A 22622-nucleotide genomic window follows, 5' to 3' on the forward strand; every position below is an offset into this window, starting at 1 on the left:
ATAATATATAATATTTAAAGAGCTCTTCATCTGTCTTTTTGAGTACATATCAGAACTGATTATGAGTCATTGTTTACTTTGCTAAATGCTGTTGCAGGTATTTCTGAAGGAGACCAAAAAATTAAAGTAAGATACTTTCTCTGCTGAATTCTTTAAATAAGGAGTCATGAATGGATTATTCTGTCTTCAGTCAATGCATACATTCATACTCTGGAAGAAAGAGGCATCTAGCTGGTATATGCTTTGTTCTATACAGCAACAAGGACATTGATGTGTTTGTGCCATCCTGGGACAAAAGCTAGGGATGCAAAAGAGTTAAAGCTGCTTGTGTTGTACACCAGAATGGTTCAGGTGTCAGTGGCCACTGGACAGAATGTGGAAAAGGTTGTAGCAACAAACACACAGATCACTTTACAAAAACACAAATAACCAAAGCAGATCAGTTCAGCCAGCAATCCAATCTTAAGTTTCTCGTAGATACTGAGCTCTTTTGTAGCAGTAGTTGCTGGTGGCAAATCCTCTCAGGTGCATGTTGCTGTTGGACTGTCTGATCCTGACCTGATGACAGTTAGATGTTCTGTATTCTTCTGTTGTTTGGAGAGTATCAAAGATGTCTACTGAGCCCCAGAGGTGTTAGTGCACAGGCCAGTGCAACCTATGCTGCACAGAGACTGCAGCCCTTCCTAATGACGCTGCAAACAGATCAGCCACCTCTTCCATTCTGAACACAGGTCCACACAGGATATCCATGTAATGTAATGAAAAATTAAATTATTGATCTCTGATTTTGAGACTTGCAATGGTTTGGGCTCAGTATACAAAAAAGTTCATTGTACTGTAGAATGAGGGGTGAAGATGACAGTTATATACGAGCTGTGATCCAGCAAAATAGCACTGCAAGATTGTGGTTCATGTGCAATATTACAGAATGTGTGCTTGTATAGGTATACAAATTATAGAATGGTATATAACTATATGTACTCTTAACTGTGTAGATGTACACATCTGTATGCATACACACATGAGTTCTTGCAAAGTGGAAAAGATAAAGAAAGAGGAATGAGCACAGCTAACTTAAAACACTTTGGAAAGGAGTCCATATACTTTGGGTATAAGAACTGTTTAAGAATCAGCTTGAAGAAGAGGGACTTAAAAACCTGAAGGTTAAACACATAGAGAAGTTTAAATACCCTCAGGTACTTGTAATATGCTAATTTAAAATAACAGTGCTTTAACTAGCAAATATTCAATAGCTGATGAGACAGTTCATTTCATTGTGAGATGAACTTAATAAAAATGTTCTCTGAGAAGCTAATTGCCTACTGGTAAATTGCTGTTTTAAGTAAGGCTTGCTGTTGCATGAGAATTTATAGCAGCATCCTACACCACTCCTGGTGTTTTTAAGATTCCCAGTGTACTGGATGTGATAACATATTATGCAGGTAGAATTCTCTTCCACTCAGGATTGTGATGGGTATAAGTACATTGTCCTTCGAGATGAGTTCTCATGGAGTTGCTAGTATCTCACTGTTTGGCAGCCTGCTGCAGATAAGAATGAGTGATGATGCCCTAGATTTTAATGGAAATTTTAGAGTGCGTGCAGGGGTAGGGTGCAGTATTCAGCAGAGAAAAATGAGCTGACTTGCAGGCATGAGGGGTCATCAAGAAAGATAAAGAAATCTAATGTATACTCCAGCCTAGGCAAGGCTTTTAAAAAGGATATTATTGAAATGAGGAAGAACTAATTTAATCTTTATAATGTCACTCCATTTAACTTTAAGATACAAGGTCAAGTTACTGTGTTTTTTGTAATGATTAAACATTTGGGATGCTCTTTTTGTTGGAACCATTGAATGTTTGTGTGGTAAGAACTGAATATGACAAAAAATTGAATTTGGAAACATCACAATTATGTAGTATCTCCTCCCAAAACCAGACAAATTTGTATTACAGACAAATTTAAATTTAAAGCGATTATCAAATTTCATCCTGACAGTCAAATTTCCTTAAGAAGCCTCTCTCTAAAGTTAGTTTGATCCCCAAACACTAATATATCTTGTTTTTATGTCAGGTTTATGGTACTGCATTAATCATGTAGTAGCTGAAAACAGCTCCCTTTACAACAAAATCTTGATGCTTCCCTTCTTAAGTGAAACCTGATTTGCTCATTAGATGTGAGACTTTACAATGCATAAGTTTTGCAATACTGTCAAGATTATTTTAAATTATGATGAATTGGGTGAATTTTTACTGCAAAACCTTAGGCAAACATTTTATTTTTAATGAGAAAAGATGATGCTGTACCTCTCCTGCATAAGCATATAAAAATAAAAAGTGGGCTGAAAATTTTCCAGATGGTCTCATCTTAGAAGGCGGGGACAGCAGGAAAACGTTTTAGCTTTTCTTACTTACTTTTCTGTCTAAAGACACAACAAATTCTTAGCTTTACCCCATCCTCCCCTATTCTCTTGTACACTAATTCTAACTATGACTGTCACCAGACTGTCACCCAGATTTTATGAAAATCCTTGGTAACTCCTAGGAGTTCCAAGCCATAACTACCCTATTACTATATTAGTTTTTTCATGTTGAGCATAGCACATCAGCAGTGGTGCAAAGTAGTGTCCTGCTGGCTATTCAGGCCACTACAGATTCCCTTAAGTAGCCCTAGTTTGTCATGGGACTCTGTGTTCACATAGATCTTATTTCAGTAGTAAATAGAAATTTTGCAAAGACAAGCAAAACTCTCTAAAATTCGATTGGATGTTTGACGGATGTTGATTTGACAGAAGCTTATTTATTTTGACTCAACTCATCCTCTCTTCAATCTCAATATCAAGGTTGGGATATAGATTTCTTGTATAATTAAAGGTGTGTGGGGGCAGAAACTGTGTCTTGGGACAGGAGGGGAAAGAGAAGATAAGCAGAAGAGGTCTGCCAGTCAGTCAGAACCCTCATGGGACAGAACATTAGGGTGGTACACCACACACTGTATCTTAGTTCTTATTTTTGAAACATTTCTGTCATAATTAATGGTAGTCTTTTGGGTTTTTTTCTGCAGTGAAGATGCTAGTGCAATCAAGTAGAGGATTGGCTTATCTTTAAGCACTGTCTCTCTTTAAACCCCTGTGAGTAGATTTATAGTTACCTACTAAGAGACAATGCTTCTGTGAAGGACAACTGGTGCTAGACAATGCTATTTATTGAAATTATTTTTTATACTTAACTTCCAGGCTGCTTTTCAGAAAACAGCTTTGTGCTGGCTATCTAGTGAGCACTAGGAAAATGAGTGGGAATGGCTCAGAGACATGCTAGTCATAAAGACAAAACTTGATAGATGCATTCCACAGAAGGAAGTAAAAAAGGTCTCTGAGATAAAAAAAAAAAAAAAAAAAGACTTAAAGATTATGGACTTTGTTTTTTCTTAAGAAACGTGGCTACCAGTGTATATCAAAACAGTTGGATAATAGGACAAAGGAGACTTGACAGCACAATTCCGAGATAAAATCGAGATTAAGGTAACTAGAAGATGCCAGCAATGAAGGCTCCTTTATGTTTTTAATTACCTCACTTCAGCAAGGCAGTTCTGAGGTGCTTTGATTTCAGAGAAACATACACTAAAAAACTTCATGAAAGAGGTACAAGTGATGGTAACACTGTACCATTCTTCTGTATCCAAATACAAAACCATGATTATTGTATAAATAGCTTGTTATATCAATATATAACAAGTTTTATTCATGCATGAATAAAACTTTATTAAACTCATATAAATATACTTTTAAGTCATTTTAGCTGTAGGGAAATTTGAAAATGTAGTCAGTGTTGCAAAGGACCTTTTGAAAATAGGTCAGAGAAAATAAAAACAAGCCAAGGAAAAAGTCCTAAATTTGATATTCTCTTTTCTTAAATATGAATAAACAAACATTTAAAAACCTTTTCCTACATCTTCAGTGAAGAAATAAGCATAACAGTGACTTGATTAAGGCCAATTCTGTTGGCTGTCATGTTTGGGTTTTTTGTTTTGTTTTAAAGACAGTGGATGTGATTCTAAATTATCAATTGTTAATTTCTGTAAAATGTAGTTTTAACTTTAGAACTGTGTACTATTCTGCACAACACATTGACACATTTGGTACAAACTAGTAATGCAAATGAGAAAGCAGCACAAATATATTTACTCTAACCATCTTTCCCAGAGAAGCAAACAGGACTGCATGTGCGTTAGCACTGTGAGTCATGAGTGTGAAAGACGTTTGCTTTTCGCCTGTGTCCCAATTTTTTGTTCCTTGCTATTTCTAGAATTTTCTCTGAGATCAATGGAAAGAGTGGTTTGTCTTTAAAGTTTGATTTATTTACAAGCTATCTTTAGCTTAGCTGAAGTTCTGGCAAAAAGAGAGATCTAAATCTTGGCAATGATAAGGATCAAGAAAGTAAGTGAAAACTAACAGACCATACTGGAGCCCTATCATTTCTTGTGACTATATTGTTCTTGCTTTCCCTGGCAAGATCCTTCTATGACGCGTAACAAACTAAATAATGGTATAACAACTTAAATGAGGTGTAAAAGAGAGGTTAATATTGAGTGACAGGAGAGATAGGTGTACAATTTTATAATTTATTGATTTTTTTCCATTTTCATCTAAAGTAAAGATAACTTATCTTCTCCACTACCAAGTAAGCTCTCACTGATTCAGAATTATTCAAATGGTTCAAAACCCAACACTTATTTAAGCAGGAAAACCAGCTTTTCCATCTTTGTTAGGCTTAACTCCCAATTGCACTACATTTACAGTGATTCAAGGAGTAGGTTGAACAGAATTTTTTTTCCCACCTCCCTTTTTGGGGCCTCTAAGTGGAGAATTACAACAGAATGCATATTTCTGTGAGCAAAAGTTCCCTTTTTCTCTTAAAAATTGTAGAAGTGATTTATCATAAACGATTTCAAAGAAAAAAATGGCCACAACACTGTTCTTGTAGGATAGCTTTCTGTTTATATTTATAGATCTGTTTCTTATCATGTTCTCCTCTTGGGGTTCAAAACACTTCGCTTGAAATACTTTCTTTTTGTCTGACTTAAGTTTCTAATGGAGATCAGTCACACTGAAGAAAAACAGTATTTTAAGCACGATCTCTGTCTGAAGGAATTGTGTTGTCTAGTGTCTCTAGAGTGTCTTGAGGAGTGTACGTTATTTAGAAAGGCTGTGTTCTCATTTAAAATCTCATTGCGTTGTGCATGTTATCACTGACAACCCTTCTGGGAAGTATTCTCCTGCCATCACTCCTGTGTGGTTATTTACCCGGACAAATAGATATCTTGATTCACTACTAAAAGAATGAATTATGTAACTTCAGTCTTTGCAGACTTTCTAAGGACTAATGCACTATTTTTGACTAGTATCTGGAACTAGGAAATTTTAAACAAAAAATCCCCCTCCAAATAAACAAAAAATCCCTCAAAATAACAAAATCCAAAACCAAACACCAAAAAAATTTGCTTTTTGTTATTGTTTTGCTTCGCATAATCCTCTTTTGTTTTCCTATAGCATTCAGAAAACACTGAGTCTAGAATCAGGAAAAGAGGGGATTTCATTCATCTGAAAGATGTGACTAAATCATATTTTGCCTTATATTCTGTCTTCTGAATGTCCAGTTTCACATAAAAGAAACTGTGCAGGACCTCAGTGAGTTCAGACTCCTCTCCCCTCCATTTACAGGAAGCTGTTTCTTTTCTCACCGGAACTCAGTGCAGCTGTCTTCCTATCTGAGGGTGGATGTTTTGTTAATAAGAAATATATAATGAGAGTGGAGTTTGACAATCAGAAGTGTTCTTAACTGGGAAATAATCAAGATTTAGAACATATCTGTCATGTCAAGTGAAACACCTGAGATGCTTCAAGACTGGCTCTCATAGAAACAAGTATGTGCTTAGGATAGTCCCAAGTGTTATAGTGGGTAGAAAAACAATGAAGAAAATCTTGGTGTAGGTTTTCTGCAATTACAACAGATTTAGTTTGCTTTTAATTATACCATTTTTTTCCTTTTCTCTCTGGTCATCTATCTGGGATAATGTATTTTAGTTGGTGAGTTAATTTGTACAAAGTCATGAAATATTTTTATAGACTGTTATTCATCCTGGCTTCCTGTCTGTCTTTATGCAAAGAAATATTATTTACATCTCTTTCATGTTATTTGCTGGTTTTGATACAGCAATTAATTAAAAGAAAACACTTTAATTTTGCTCAAGGATATGTATATGAGAACCACAGATTTAATAATTATGATGGTTTAAGCATTTTCACGTGGTAGCTTCATAATAATGTTTTATTTTGAGAGTATAACTCCTGGCAGACTCAAAGTAGGTGATTTTTGTACAAAAAAAAATATCTTCCTTACCTCTCCTGGAAAGTGGAGAGCAGACAAGCCACAAAGAGGTGGCATATGAACCTTAAGTCAACTACTTTTCCCACATGCCTCCCAAAACTATAAGCCTCATACATAAAGTGCCTCCAGCATCCCTGAGCACAGAGTGAGGGTTAAAGTTCTGCTCTAAGCCCTCCCTTCCCTTTCTGTTTTTTCTGGCACTACTGAGCTGGGAGAACTTGGAGGAACTTTTCAGCCCGTTTACCTGAGTAAATGGAGCTTCTGAGATTTCATTTTCTGTCTTCAGTCTATGAATCATAGTAGATTTGTGATGATTTTTGATTTCACTGTTCATCAAATCAGAAGCAGAGGTAGAGATTCACAGACAATTAAGTTCCTACAAGCCTTAGAACATCAGTAGCTGGGTAGGACATGACTCAGTGCTGACACTGAGAGAGAGAGAGAGAGAGAGAGAGAGAAGCAGAGGTCAAAATTAAAAGTTCCCTTGAGTAGCAACCCACAAGCTCACAAGTGAACGATTCTTGGTCCACAGACTATCACATACTTACCCTGCCTTGCCTAGTGAGAGAGATGCAAGCACTGGAGCTGTTGCTTTGGGAAGGATGGAAGATACAGAGGACAAGGAGAGCAAAAAAAACTGGCATTAAGTCCATTCTTACAGAATTTGTTTTTGGTTTGTTGGTTTTGGTTGTTTTTTTCCCATGCCTTCCCTGTGGCAGTGTAGCGTAGATGAGGCAGACAACCTGCAGGATAGGTGGGCAGTTGGACAGGCAGTGCATCTCAGATGGTTGTGGGGTGTCTCACTCATTCTGGGTAGTTCCTGGTAAATCATGGTGGAGGTCTTCCTTGAGGAGCTGAGGAGCGGAGTAAAGGTTCTTAGTTTTGGTATAGTGATAAAATCTATTCCTTACCTTTCAAATCTTCCTTGAGAGTAAAGCACTGTTCCAAATACAGACTGAAGGAGAAATGTGTGGATGTTGACATGCATATGTTGGGGGTTTAAATAAGGAAATATTATGAATTATTGCCAGGTAGACCGCTGTGAACTCCTTTTAAGAAGTATCAAACTGAATCCTATATTTGATTTTCGTCTCCATGACCAGAAAAATTGTTTATTGTGGTGGATTCTCTAAGGCATGCATGCTCAATCTTGTAGCCTCTAGTGATTCTGCAGACAAACAGAAATAATAAAGTGGATCTTTTATCCAAACAAATATTTAGCTCTTTTATATTAAGGTTAGAATTTCATGGCCAGACTTCTGCACAAGTTATACAATCTATAAGGTGTATTAGGTATGCAACATCATAGTAAATTGAAGAAAAATACTTTTTTAATGTTAAAAATTACCATGAAACAAAATTATGTGCAGTTAGAGAAATATCAGAGTCAGAATTATTCAGAAAACAGTAATCACTTCATTCTACCCAAAATATTTGTGAAATATGCTGAGTACAATTTGAGCTATTAGCATTTTTAAGGGACAAAATCAGTTTTGCAGACTGCAAAGAACATCCAATTTATATTGTTTCTCCTGTTTCCAAGTGATTTATTAAATTATTAGCAATATCTAGTTTTATCTAACTTCTTAAATGAGATTTTAGTGATTGACTGAAAAATTCTGTAGATCTTTTGCCCTTCAGCTAGGAATCAATATATTAATTTTGAACCACAATAAATTTTTCTATCATTAATAACCATTTTTTCCTACCATGAAAGATACTGCAATACAGAAAATAACCTTTTTGGTTCTGTTTAAGTATTGAGCAGATCTTTAGTGTGGTATTAATTCTGGTGGCATTTGTGTATGTTTATTCTTATTGTAATATTTTTAGTATAAATACGAAATAAGCAGACAAAATCAATTATTGATGTGTTCTTATTTTTAAACTCATTTTGGGAGAGACTGATGTGTGCTAGAAGACAGACATCCTCTTTTGTAGCAGAACTTATTTTTTACTTGGATTTCTTTGAGGGGATGAATTGAAGGTTTCTAGCTATACCAGTTATTTGATGGGATGTACTGTTCTTTTGTCATCTTATTATAAGACATAATATTTTAAGCCATCTAAAATCATATTAGAATTAAAAAAAATTAATTATTTGAAAAGCAAGTATTTATTTAACAAAAAATTTAATATACTGATTGAAACTGTGTCCCAGCATAGAAATTCAGTGTAAAATGTAAGTGTAAAAATTTGTGAATAAAAACAAGGGAACTCCACAAAATTCCCTAAATAAAACAAATTGGTTTTGTAAACCATTTTGGTTTTCCTGTATGTAGCACCCTGTGGATAAGATTAGAATGCATTGGTCACTATTATATTTCTATTATTTTAGCACTGTATTCACACTATATTAAAATAATCTAGTGTTAATATAACCTAGTATTATTATAGCATTGGTATATTGTTTTCATTCTCAGATGATGCTGCAGGTAGTGATTGGATGTCATAATAGACATAATAGTGAGCTGTAAATGGCACTGGTTTAATTCTATCTTGTCTTCTCTAAACATGGAAAACTGTACTTAGTTACATACTGTCAGTACTTAAAGTTTTAGAATCATAGAACATTCTTAGTTAGAAGGAACTCGCAAGGATCAGTAAAGTCCAACTTCTGGCCCTGCACAAGACAACTCCAGAATCACCTCCTGTGCCTGAGAGCATTGTCAAAACAGTTCTTGAACTCAGAGAGTCTTGGTGGTGCCACCACTTCCCAGGAGAGCCTCTTCCTGTGCCCAACTACCCTCTGGGGGAAGAACCTTTTTCTAATATCCAAGCACCCCCTGCCCTGACACAGTTCCAGGCCATTCCCTCAGGTCCTGTCACTGGGCACAGAGGGATCAGTGTCTGCCCCTCCCTTCCCCTCAATGTAAACCACAATGAGGTCTCCCCTCAGTCTCCTCTTCTCCAGGCTGAACAAACGAAGTGCCCTCAGGCACTCCTCATATGGCTTCCCCTCAAGGCCCTTCAGCATCTTCGTTGCCCTTCTTTGGACATTCTCTAATAGCTTAATGTCTTTCTTATATTGTGGCGCCCAAAACTCTGAACTCAAGGTGAGGCTGCACCAGTGCAGAGCAGAGCAGGACAGTCACTATTCTACTTTTAGAAACTTGGAAGTTAGCAGAAATTATACATTACTCATAGAAAGCAAAAAGGAGTCTGATTTTATGTAAGTGTGCCTCTTCCCTCTGCAATGTTTCTTGATAGAAGAACATGGGGGTTTTTTACCCTGAGCCATTTTGCTGGAATCTAGTTCAGAATAGTATTGAATGCCTTCAGCATCCATCAGTCAGGGAAGCTGAGCATGTTAAAAAACTTACCTCATGCTTCTGCTTCATAATTTTGTATGGACCAGATGTCTAGTAAACCACCCATACCCTTTATTAAATATTTCAGTAGAGGAAAAAAAATTAAACAAGGTTTGGGTGTTTTTTGTTTTGTTTTGGGGTTTGTTTGTTTGTTTGTTTGTTTCTGTTTGTAACAAGTCTATGAAATAGTGACACATCTTCAGAAAGAGAAGTAATGTTTCCTGAATTACTTGCTTCCTGGGTCCCTATCCTTAATTGTTTCCTGGGTCGCCATCCTTAGCCTGGAATTCCTCTGTTGTCACTTAGCCTGGAATTCCTCTGTTGTCAACACATATTTCTTTCAGATTTGATGCAGTTATTTCAATATTACATCTTGTTGAAGATGTGAGAAAAGCCAACCTGAAGTCAGTTTTGTCCAGCAGAGATTACCTAGTGCCTGTAAAAGTTGATTTTTATTTCTAAGCCTTGATGTTTTAAAACAGCCTGTTTCTCTTCCCCTAAAAGGTCAGTATGTAGAGATGCATGTTTTACACTGAAAGGAAACTTTCTAATAAACATAGTGGTTATTATTTTGAAACTGTGATGGTGTTCTGAGAAAATGTTAAATATGCAATGAACATCAGTTCCTGAAAGTCTTACTATGTTTATAATATAAACTACTTTGAAGCAAGCTAATGAATTTAGTAATCAGAAATGAAATTATGGGAAAATGTAAATCAGATATCCCTTGAGTAGCAACACTGGCATGCTTAGGAAAGCATTTGAATTAATAAAAGATCAGACCCCAACGCTATAATTATGTTCTGAAGAAGGAACAAGATGGATACACAGGCTAAGTCTATTAGATACTGAGGAAAAATAAAGTGTAGCAGGGATCGTGAAACACTCCAGTGGTTGTTGTAGGGAGTAAAGCCAGTCTACCTAAATTAGTATGATTCAGTTGGGACAAAAACCCTCTCCTCAGCACTAAAAGAGCTAAAGCAACAGCACTTAGGAATCCAGAGTTGGTGGAGATATGAAAGGCAAAGAAAGGACCAGCAGATCTAAACAGAAGTAGAATGAAGATGACGTGGTAGCTGCTTACAGACTGGTTGTTCTGTCGTCTGTCCCTCACCGCTGACATTCTCCCACCACTTCATCTTGCTCACAGGTTTCAGGCAAATGCTGCCTTAAGGGAGACAGGAGGAGGAAAAGCAGGATGTGGACAATTAATTTTGGCTGCCAAAATCCTCAAGTAAATGATTTGCTAGGTATTTTTCAGTCTATCTTTAATTCAGGACAGTTGACCTTATGCTATATTATACTTCCAGGACTAGGCAGGGAAATAACTTTGTTGCTGTAATCAGACTTCTTCCTTCTCTTCTTGGAAACTAAATAATTCTGCTGGCTAGGTTTATTTGGTTCTGGTGCTAACCTAAGTGAAATTTCAGGCAATGCTTCAGTTTTGTCTTCCTTATCTCATTGAACCAATACGCATAGTTTGTTTCTACTGTTGTATTGCAAAGTCATAATGCAATGATGTATAACAGGTAAATTATTAAGCAAGACTGTACATGGTACCAAACACCATTTTACTTGCTTTACACTCAAAGCTGTATGTAAAGAGTTGAAAGCCTAAACTGATTCATCCCCTTGCCTACCACAGTAATTTTCCACTGGGAAGCCACTGTTGTAGACAATAATTTCAAAAGAAAGAGGTAATATATACAGCCTAACGATCAAGTTTGAAAGGAAAAAAGGATGTTGAGGCACATGTGTTTATTCCAATGCTGCCGAGTTAATTTCTAGAGATGATAATTTCCAGGTATAGATTCCATAGGAAAGCAAATTCAAGTTTTCTAGGTTTTGATGCATAGGAGATATATAAGAAACAGCTTGGGTTATGTAAGGGTCTGGGTAGTTCTATAAGAATCAGGAAAAGTTGTGAAATCATAAAAGTATAGTAACTGTCTGTTTTTAATAGAGGAAAAATAAATTTGTTTAAATATGCCAGAAAAAATTAAGAACTACATTCACACTGTTAGAATAAAATCACTTATTTAGCTAAAAAAAAGTATTCATGATATTAGGGTAAATCCATCAGTATTACTGATGTCCTTGAAAACTTGAGACTAGGCTATGTTTGAAGAAACTAGGCCATGTTGTTATTTTTAATATACTGGGACCTATTATGTGAGTAGTTTGATTTGTGATAGGAGGAAAGAGATTGAAGATGGAGCAATTTTTCTTATCGTTGACATTGTTTGCTCAGTTATAGCTTTGCAGAGCAGGTAAAATATCAAAAAGTCGCAAATATCAGAAATTGCAAATGAACATGATATCAAATCAGGACATAGTCACAACTTTCTACTATTATGTGTAGAGGTAAATGGAAAAGTTTTTTGGTAGAGGCTTGTCTTTACATTTTGATGCTACATCAATACAGAAAATAATATATTTTAGTGGCATGCATCTGTGCTGCAAAATCAGGGTGTAGATTTTTGGTCTCAGAGTTCAATTTTATGTGTTTAACCTGAAGCATTATAGTTAGTATGCAGTAGCAGTGGAGTTTTTGCAGAAAAAATATCTCTTCTTTCTCCCTGCAGTATTTCAAATCACTTCTAAAATTAAATTGAATTAATATAGTTATAAGAAGCAACTGTGTAATTTAGGTTAGAAACACAAAGTAGACCTCTGGTCATGCACTTTACAGTTTAATACTGAAATGACTTTCATCACAATTTCGTGTCACATTAGAAACCGACATGAAACGTGAATTTAAAGGAATATGGCCTATTTTAACAATTACATCTCACTGTAAAAAATAGGAAAGTGGTGTTCCTTTTTTTTTAAATTTCTATTAATCTGGTGAATATCTTTATAAAACCACAAGCAGTTTGATTGCAAAGTTTCAGCATTTGAAGACAAATATTGTTCATCTAAGTAGTTTTTAAGAAGGTGACTAAATTACCAAGGTCAGCTGTCATCTGAACCAATAATGTATTTTTTTTTTCAATGCCTCTAAGTCCCAGAGAGTGTTTTTGTGGTGGGTTGCCCTTGGTTGGACACTAATTGCCCAACCAAACCTGCTCCATCACTCCCCTCCTCAGCTGGACACGGGGGAAGAAAATATGACAAAAGGCTCATGGATCAAGATAAGGACAGGGAGAGATCATTTACCAGCTACCGTCATGGCTAAAACACGCTCAAATTGAGCAGATAATTGGATTTATCACTAATCAAATTAGAGCAGGGTAATGAGAAGCAAATCCAAATCTTAAAACACCTTTCCTCCACACTTCCCTTCTTCCTAGGCTTAACGCCACTGATGAGTTCTCTACATCCTCACCTCCAGGTGTGTAAGTGGACGGGGAATGGGGGTTGTGATTAGTGCACCGCACATTGTCTCTGCTGCTCCTTTCTCCTCAGAGGGAGAACTCCTCACACTCTTTCCCTGCTCCAGCATGGAGTCACTGCCACAGGGTGTAGTTCTGCACAGACTGCTCTGGTGTGGGTCCCTTCCATGGGGTGCAGTCCTTCCAGAAGAGACTGCTCCAGCGTGGTTCCCCTGTGGGGACACAAGTGCTGTGAGCAAACCTGCTCCAGCATGGGCTCCTCCCTCCATGGGGTCACGAGTCCTACCAGGAGCCTGCTCCAGCACAACTTCCCACAGGGTCACAGCCTCTTTTTGGGTATCCACCTGCTCAGGCATGGGGTTCTACACATGTTACAGGTGATCTCTGCTCCACCATGGACCTCCATGGGCTGCAGGGGCACAGCTGCCTCATCATGGTCTGTGCCATGGACTGCAGGGGAATCTCTGCTCTAGCACCTGGAGCACGTCCTCCCGCGCCTTCTGCACTGACCTTAGTGTTTGCAGGGCTCTTGCTGTCACATGTTCTCACTTCTTTCTCCCACTGCAATTGCACAGAATTTTGTTTCTCTTCTTAAAGAAGTTATTCCAGAGGTGTTCCCACTGTTGCTGATGGCTTGGCCTTGGCCAGCAGTGGAGTCATCTTGGAGTCAGCTGGCATTCACTCTTCCAGACATGGGTGAAGCTTCTGGCAGCTTCACACAGAAGCCACCCCTGTAGCTCCCTCTCTATCAAAACCTTGCCTTGAAAACCCAAAGCAACTTTGTAACTTTTTGTCCAGGCAAGGGTAAAGGAAAGCAAAGACAGATTTTTGAAATGTCTTTGGGCAGGGGTAGGAGGCAGCTTTTAGGCCCATAGCAGTTGCATTCAGAAGATCTTCAAGAGCCAATATCAAGTCATCCAAAGCTCCAAGTTGGATCATTCTGAAAAGCTAGGAAGTTGAGATGAAGTTGATTAATATGTTTAAAATACTTTTATTGCAGGAGGTATATGTGAGGGAAAATTTCAGTTTTCAAGCCTTGACTTCCTCTTTCCTTTTGTATCCCTGTGGATTTAAAGGTATGAGAAATTTCCCCTAGAGGAAGAGACAAATTCAAGTTAACTTTTTATTATTACAATGAGTGGGGAATCAGATCTTCTCACAAACCAGCTTGTCACCTTGGTGAAATTCGTGGTAGTAAGTCTTCCTGGGTGATATGTGCCTCTCAAGAGCTAACTATGAAGAGAAATTCATTCAGGGAAATTCAATAAGAAAAACTGGAGATGCATTTGGAATTATATTTGATAGTGGTACAGACAGCAGTGCTGAGGTGTGAAATTACCAGGCCATTAAGCAGACTACTGCTTTTTGAAGGACAGCAGCTTAGACTGAAGAATTTGTATAGATTAAATAATAAAATTTCAACTTTAATGACTTGTCTTATGAAGAATGAATTTTTCACTTTCTAGAGGGAAGAGGTACAGTCAAGGGATAAAATCTGGAAGATATTAAAACTTTCAAAAAAATCTGGGACTAGCTGGTTAGAAGCTTTCAGTGGAGTATGAGAAGTTGTGTATCTCCATTTAATTTTTTAAACTATACAATTGTGGAGTAACTTTTTACTCAAAATTTTTTGTGAATAGTATCAGTCATAGGCAGTTAGTAATGCATCTAGGGCAATACTGGACTTAATGTCTTTCTAATTAAACAGCATCAAAATATAGGAAAAAAATAGAGAGAGCAGGATAGAGTAGTAGTTTCCTAAGGCTCTCAACAAAGCAGTTTGCATAACAAATCAAGCATTTTTTAATATTCTTTATAAACTATTTATATAAACTGTGGCTTAAGCCACAAATTTATAATTTTATTCAAAATGAGAATGAAATCTCCTTGTAATTTTAGAGTATTTATTGTTTATTCAGAAAACAGGTCTGTGGCAATTCTCTTTTCCTTTGGTTTCTCTTGTACAGCTGATATACAAAATCAGTAATACTGACTACGTGAACCTAGGTCTGCTTTATAGGGAGAATCTGCCCAGAGCCTACTGTCACCTTTTTCAAATGCTGCTCTTGAACAGAGTTGATAGTAATATTCAATTCGTAATAATGCCCATAATTTATTCTAAGAATAAAACACTTTGTTTTAAATTCTTGTCAACTCCTTAACAAACATTGCCTTCCTTCTTTACTGTTTTTTCACCTCTTCCATCTCTATCATCTGTCCTAATTTTCCATAATTCTTAATAAAAACACAATAATGTAATGCACAAAAAGCAATGAAGATTGCACAGCTGTTTATCACAAAACAGCTAGAAAGCAACATATACTCTTTGTTGATTGTTTTAGTCCTACCAAAGTGTTAGCGATGTGTCTCCAGATTAAATCATTGGGATTTAACTGCCTAGAAAATTAATTTCTCCCTTATTTCTAATAGAATCTTGAACAGAGGTACATACTCTTAATGGGTAAATTCATTCTGGTAACGAAATGCTAGCAAATTGTTTTGGGGATAGTTTTGCACCAAATGTTTTCACAGTTCTCTGATTTATGTTATTGTATCTGGATAGACACTTATGTCAACCGTATGGCTTTATACAATTCAAAATAGAAGAAATTTTTATGTAAATGACTGAAGAATAGCACATTAATGTTGAATTTAAGACTACAGGTTTCTGAAAGTGGTGCGTAGTACCTTTACATGATTTTCTGGATCTGTACCTTACTCTAAACAAAGAAAAGGCAGCACATTATTTTTCACTTAAAACATTTTGTGACCATTATTTTTTCTGACAGAAATTAGCTTGTTTGTGGTATTTCTTATTGTTGCTGCAGGACTTTTCCATAACAATAAATTATTGTTAAGTACGTTTATCTACCACAATGAGAAGAGGAAAGTGATCCTAAGATTGCTCAAAGAATAGTGTCTGATTTAGTTTAATGGTAAAATGCTATTTCTGTCAATGAAAAGAGTAAATGAGATTGCAGAAAGGGTTGTCTGATGTATGTTAAAGTTAACTAAGAAATAACAAATAAGGCAAAATTCAGGTACTCTATCATGTAAGCGGTTGAGGCTTCTGATGAATGTTTAATTTACATGATACGGGCAAAGCAAGCAAACGGATTTACTTCAAATCCTCATCCACTCAATTTTTTTTTTTGCTGTTTTAACTTATATCAGGAATCTATCAAAAAAAATATTTTCTCTTTTTGTCATATTACCTAGTTATTTGTCATGAGCATTGTGAAAGGCATCAGGAAAAAAAGTGGCAATTAAGAATGTGATGATGTAAAATATTTGAAATTGCTTGGTGAGTTCTTTAATCAATTATATAAGTTACTTCTCCTTATCTACAACAAGTTTAATCATAGTTCCCTCGCAATGAGCAGGGACATCTTCCACTAGATCAAGTCAGTAAGAGCCCTGCCTAGCGTGACGTGACCTTGAATGATCCCAAGGGTGAGGCATCTACTATCTCTCTGGGCAACCTGTATTCCAGTATTTCACCACTGTCATTGTGAAAAAAAATTTTTCCTTGTATCTATATGGTGAGATCCTTTCTGAGTTTGGTTTTTTTTTTTAATATTATATAAACATATAATTTTAATTAAATTTGTTTGTGCGCTCTGTTCATGAAGAGATTAGAAACTGCATGATTGCAAGTATAGGTATCTCCAATGGCCTTCTGAGTAAGGTGGGAATCCAAAGGGCAATGTGCCCTTTTGTTTCCCATTTCTCTATGAAGGAGTGAAATGTCAAGTGAAACTACAAGAAACATTCGGTGTCAATATTCCTTTTGTAGAACCATAAACCTTTGGGCCGTGGGAGGGAAGGTTGTACAGGCTCCCAGCACCTTGCCCTCAGGCAGGTTTGTGGTAAAGATAGAGGGAAAGTTAATAGGAAACTATAGGTAAATAGGAAACTATAGGTTAATAGGAAACTATAGGTGCTGACAAATTTGAGATACTATATGTAAGCTGTGAAAAGCATCTCTGTGGTTAACAGCTCTGGGATGAGTGTGTAAAAATGTGACTTTGAGCAAAACAGTTAAAAAAACTTTGTTCAGTTCAAAATGCTTTAAAAAAAACCCTAAATCTCTTCATGGGAGGCTGTGCTTTGTACAGTACCTACTATCAACAAAAATCTTTTTCATGGACCATGGAATCTAGACAAATTTCATCAGCACATGTTTTTCTGTTTAATCACGTGAAAAGTGTCAGATACCTAGAATACTTGGAAAAAATAATCTCAAATTGGGTTCTTTATGATGATCTGAAATGCAGATGGCCAAAAGCCTTCTGTTATAGCCTTCTCATATTCTGGTGGAAGTTCACACCTCATTCCTATGCATTTTTTGCAAGGTTCCCATTTCAGGATTAAGGATCTTAAGTTCCAAGACTGTCTCTGCAATTGTGCCAGCTTTTTTCTTTTTTTTACTTTGTAAGTAAAGCCTATTACATAATTTTGTGGGATAAATGAGAAAATTCCCTTATTTAATTTTTTGTCAATTGAAATAAGTGTGAAAATCATGTACTTGTTCCTTATGTGTGTGTGTCTGTGTATGTGTGTGTGTGTGTGAATGCTGGGGGAGGAAGAAAAACTAATTTAAGCTGCTGTTAGCACAGGAAAAAGGCTCAGAGTATTTAAATGGGCTTTTAATTAGCATTTCAGTTTATAATAGTATACTGATTGGTCATTATTTCTGTCATTTAGAAAAGGTGATGCAGAGATAACAACTAAAATCTAAAAAGTTTCCTTCTAAAAACTCTGGAGTTTCCGAAGTAGAATTTCCCTTCTTTGTTCTCCTTGCCTTGATCATCTATTCCAAATGAGTGGGCCTTCCGAATATAAGTAGAAGCTTTGTTCTGACTTATTTTTTTCAGTAAGTGGTCGTGCTGGTTTTGGATCTTAACTTCAAACAGGCGCATGCAATAGCACAAAGGTTTCAGGTGCCTTGCTGGAAAAAAGGCACTTATTGTAATACATTTTTCCTCAAACTGTACATTGTTATGATTTACCCACGTAATGCTCCCCACTACACAACGCAAAGGCTCTAGTGCTAAAATCAGTGTGAAATACAGTGAATGTGTACAAAACCTAGGTATTCATTTTAAGCTGGGCATTACCAATACTGAAGTGTGTAGTAAAAGGGCCAATTCAGACTCATAATGGTAGACAATATTTGCATTTAGGCAAACTACTTGGCCATTACTGCTGTTTATTGCTAATAGTGAAATCCTGTACCTGAAGATAACAGTTGAACCAGGTATTATTGTATTAGTGTGCATCACAGAAAGAAAATAAAATCTGATACCTCAAAGGAAGAGGATTTTATGTCTTCTCTGGGTCTTAGAAGATCTTGCAGTTTCTGTTACAATGGTATCTTAAAAACCTTACATGTTCCGCAGGCAAAGCAAAGTGTACTGGGACACTGTGGGCCAGCAGGTGCTTGATGCAACGTGACTGGACTGTCATGTAGCTTGCCAGGATCCTGCAGAAAAACGGTTCTCATCCTATCAAGATATAATAAAACAGTATCCAGATTACTGCCATGTTATGTTCATCACTGCTACTTCTTATTCTGAAACTGTGGGACGTGAAAGTAATTTGGAAAAAACCCACAGTATAGTAAGAATAAGTTACATCTCAGCAGAGTAAACCTCTGCCTCAGCTATGACTCCTGTCCAGGACTGGGTAAATGCCACAGCAACCTACTGAAATATTCCTCTCTGTCTCAGAGTCTATTGCTGTTGGTGTTCAAGCTGTCCATGTAACATCTGTGCAAAAGCTGAGATGGGGCGTGCAACTGACTCCCTGCAGTTTAATGAATTAATAATAGCTGGCACCTGAGTTTTGATTGTCTTAGAACAAATTGACTTCCAGAGTGGTTCAGTTTGTGAACTTCAATCATAACCTCATGACTGAAGATATATGTTGAAAAAAGCATGAGAAGTAGTTATGTTCATCTTTTACATTCCTGTAAAGTGGTGTCCTGCCAGTTTCAACTGTTTCACCGACAAATTTTATTTAATGTTAATGTGCAGATTTACTGACAGGCTCTGCAATTTATGTTACACACTTACAAAGAGAAAACAAGCATATAATGTTTTTGTAGGGTATGATAGGCTGAAGTATTTGGTTTCTTCCAGAAAAGATCGATTCAGCATTTTACTTGAAAGCATTTGTATTAGATAAAATTTAGACACACTTCCTGAAATTGTGAAAACCTATCGTAAGTATGAATATCACAGTGGAAATTTTTTAAGGTTTTTTTTTCAGTTTCTGTTTATTTTAGCAGTAGACCATTGAAAATGATTTTACACTTCCCTGGTTGTATATTTTGAGTAATTGAAGGAAAAAATACTCATGCTCTACTGATGATTAAAAAGATGAAAATATTTATTTATGTATTTGTAGGTAATGACTTTCTTAAACAGGCAGGCAGTGTTAAAATCTAAGCTACAGATTCAGAACAGTGTTGTAAATGTGAGGTAAGATAGCTACAGGGATAATTATTTTTAAATCATAAAAGATATAGAAAAATGTTTCCCCATGCATTTAGTAAAACTTGAGAATTGTCCATGTTGGTTATTTGTGGTAGTTTTTAATTCTGTTGTGCAAGTAGAAATATTGTAATACTTTTTCTTAGAAAAAAGTTCCTACCAGTCCTGTTAAAAAAACAAGACAAACAAACCAAAGACTCCAAACCAACCAACCACCACCAACAAAATCAACCTCCCCCAAACAAACAAACAAACAAAAACCAAAAACAAATCAAAACAAGCAAACCCCACAAAGAACCTCAAAACAAAAAAATCCAGAACAAAACCAAAAATTCCACAAGTGAATGCATTATTAGGCTTGTTGCAACTGGAGAAAAATGTGTTCTTTAATGGAATCAGAAGTATTTCAAACTCTCTACATCTACCTGAAAGGAGGTTGTAGCCAGGTGGGCATCGGTCTCTTCTCCCAGGCAACCAGCAGTAGGACAAGAGGGCATGATCTTAAGCTCTGCCAGGGGAAGTTTAGGCTAGATATTAGGAAGAAATTTTTTACAGAGAGAGTAATCAGGCATTGGAATGGGCTGCCCAGGGAGGTGGTGGGTTCTCCGTCCCTGGAGGTTTTTAAGATGAGACTGGATGTGGCACTTAGTACCATGGTCTAGTTACCATGGCAGTGTTGGATCAAGGGTGGGACTTGATGATCTCAGAGGTCTTTTCCAATCCAGTTGAAAAAAACAAAACAAACAAAAAACAAACAAAGAAAAAACAACCAAAAAAACCAACCAACCAAACGAAAAACCAAACCAATCTCTGCTTTCCTGACATTCCTTATTTGAGTTGATAGCTAGTAGGGACTCCACGCACTGTGCTGTTCAAACCTGACAATGCTTTGTAGGCTGTTAAATAACTGTGTGTATACCTTTGGGTGTGTAGAAGTATATTTGTTCACAGGTTTTACTTATTAATTGATGTGCACAGTATTACTGCAATGATCTCTAGTAGACAAGAATAGAGGAGGGGATAAAAGGCTGTAGGGGTACTGAAAGGTACTTGTTACAAAATCTTGAGGCGTTCTTTCTGTCTACTTATCTTTGGATTTTTCATTTGAATTCAAAAAAGAGCATAAACTTTCACCTCTTTCCATCTGGCCAATGTGCGATGAAGCATTTTTTCATGAATACGTGTATGATCTGTGTATTTTACAGGAGCTTCAGGATGGCATTGGGCGACAGCAAACTGTTGTCAAAACACTGAATGTAACTGGTGAAGAGATTATTGAGCAGTCATCAACAGCAGATGCTAAAGTGCTGAAGGAACAACTGGAAAGTTTGAATACCCGGTGGCAGGAGATCTGCAAACAGCTGGTAGAGAAAAAAAAGAGGTAGGTTAAAAGGGAGCAAAGAAGAAAAATATTGGAAATTACTTTTAGTTATTTTAGTTTTGATTCTCGCTTAATATTTCAAAGGAACTCTTAACTTCTAGAGTTCTCAAGTTCTAGAGTTCCTGTGTGTATAAGGAATCATCAGTAATTAAATTTCACATCTACTATAATTTGTTTATTTTTTGTTTTGTTTTCTTTGCTACCTACTCCCGTCAGTTACTCCCCACTCCCTTCCAAACTCCACATTTTTATAATTTCACTCTTACTGTTTAAAAAAACCCACAAACGAGCATACATTATTACTTGATTTAAAAATAGCACAGATTGGAGCTTCATTTACAGAATTTACAATTGACTTATAACCTTTCCATTTGATTGTATGTCATTAAAATAGATCTCTGTAGTACTAATAATACATTAGCTAATTGATACAGTTAATCCTAATCTAATTCACTTATCATAATGCCATTAACATCTACATTTCATAGCCTGGATAAAAAGAATGAATTGCTCAATTTAATGTTATTTATAATCACTTTAGCATCAGTTTGTTTTTCTCATGCAGTCACAGGAAGCTGGAGTGTTTGGGTTACAGATAGTGCAAAAATGGCTTTACATCTTTAAGAAGAGGATTTCCAATTAAAAAAAAATATTGTTACAGTTTAAACTAGGTTTTGTAAAAGCATATGTTCTTAACCTAGATGCTAGGCCTAACTGGGTATGCCATTCTGCTTTAGAATACAGTAGAAAATACAGGTAGAGCTTTCTTCATCCATGTTTTTTAAAACCCAGAATATTCCTTATAGAAGTACATTACTGAATGCTAGAGATCTACTGGAAGAACTGGTAGTGTGCAACAAATTTTGTTAATTCTGATTTTTCTGTTCAGAGCCATGGAGGGGCAAAAGCTGTGAAAATGTTTACTAGAGTCATAAGGGACTGTCCTGAAAGGTTATTACTGAGTTTAATCATGATCAAACCTTCACTTGGGACATGTTGGGCATTGGAACAGGCTGCCCAGGGAAGTGGTTGAGTCACCGTAGAATCACAGAATGCTTAAGGTTGGAAGGGACCTCAAAGATAAACTAGCTTCAACCTCCCTGCCATGGACAGGGCACTTTCCACAAGATCAAGTTTCTGAGAGTCCCATCCAGCTTGGCTTTCAACAGTTCTGGAGATGAGGAATTCACAACCTCTCTGGGCAACCTGTTTCAGTGCCTCACCACTCAGAAGTAAATAATTTCTTCCTAATATCTAATCAAACCTTCCCTCCTTCAGCTTAAGGCAATTCCCCCTTTTCCAGTCACTACATGCCCTTGTCGAAAGTGCCTTTCCAGCCTTTTTGTAAGCCTTGTTTAGGTATTGGAAGGTGCTGTAAGGTCTCCCCAGAGGTATTTAAATGTAGAAATGGTACTTAGGGACATGGTTTGGTGGTGGCAGTGCTGAGTTAATGATTGGACTTGATGACCTTACAGGTCTTTCCAATCTAAGTGATTCTGTGATTCTGTGTTAGGGAAGGAGGTGCAACATGTAATCTACAGCTGTTAGAAGCTTCAGGGATGCCTTAAATAATTCTTTCTGCTGTATTTCCAGGTGTTGATGGCACTGCAGCTTTTTACACAAGGAGTCCTTGGCCTTTATTTGTCACACTAAAAGCTGTTCTTTTGTGCATTGGAAACCCATCTGTGTTTCTAAGCATTAACTTGTTGTGTAA

At 36.7% G+C, this 22622-nt stretch overlaps 1 protein-coding gene across 11 annotated transcripts in view; it reads left to right on the forward strand.

Moving 5' to 3' along the window:
* DMD (dystrophin) overlaps window positions 1-22622 on the forward strand; it is a 918699-nt gene that overhangs the window by 498078 nt on the left and 397999 nt on the right. For all 11 annotated transcript variants that reach the window (XM_027636380.1, XM_027636395.1, XM_027636430.1 and 8 more), the window contains one exon: window positions 20733-20908. In XM_027636380.1, coding sequence (XP_027492181.1) covers window positions 20733-20908 — 176 coding nt within the window. The remainder of the gene's footprint in view (window positions 1-20732; window positions 20909-22622) is intronic.

The sequence above is a fragment of the Corapipo altera genome, unplaced genomic scaffold, assembly GCF_003945725.1.
Source record: "Corapipo altera isolate COAL_440 unplaced genomic scaffold, ASM394572v1 0, whole genome shotgun sequence".
NCBI classification, from domain to species: Eukaryota; Metazoa; Chordata; class Aves; order Passeriformes; family Pipridae; genus Corapipo; species Corapipo altera.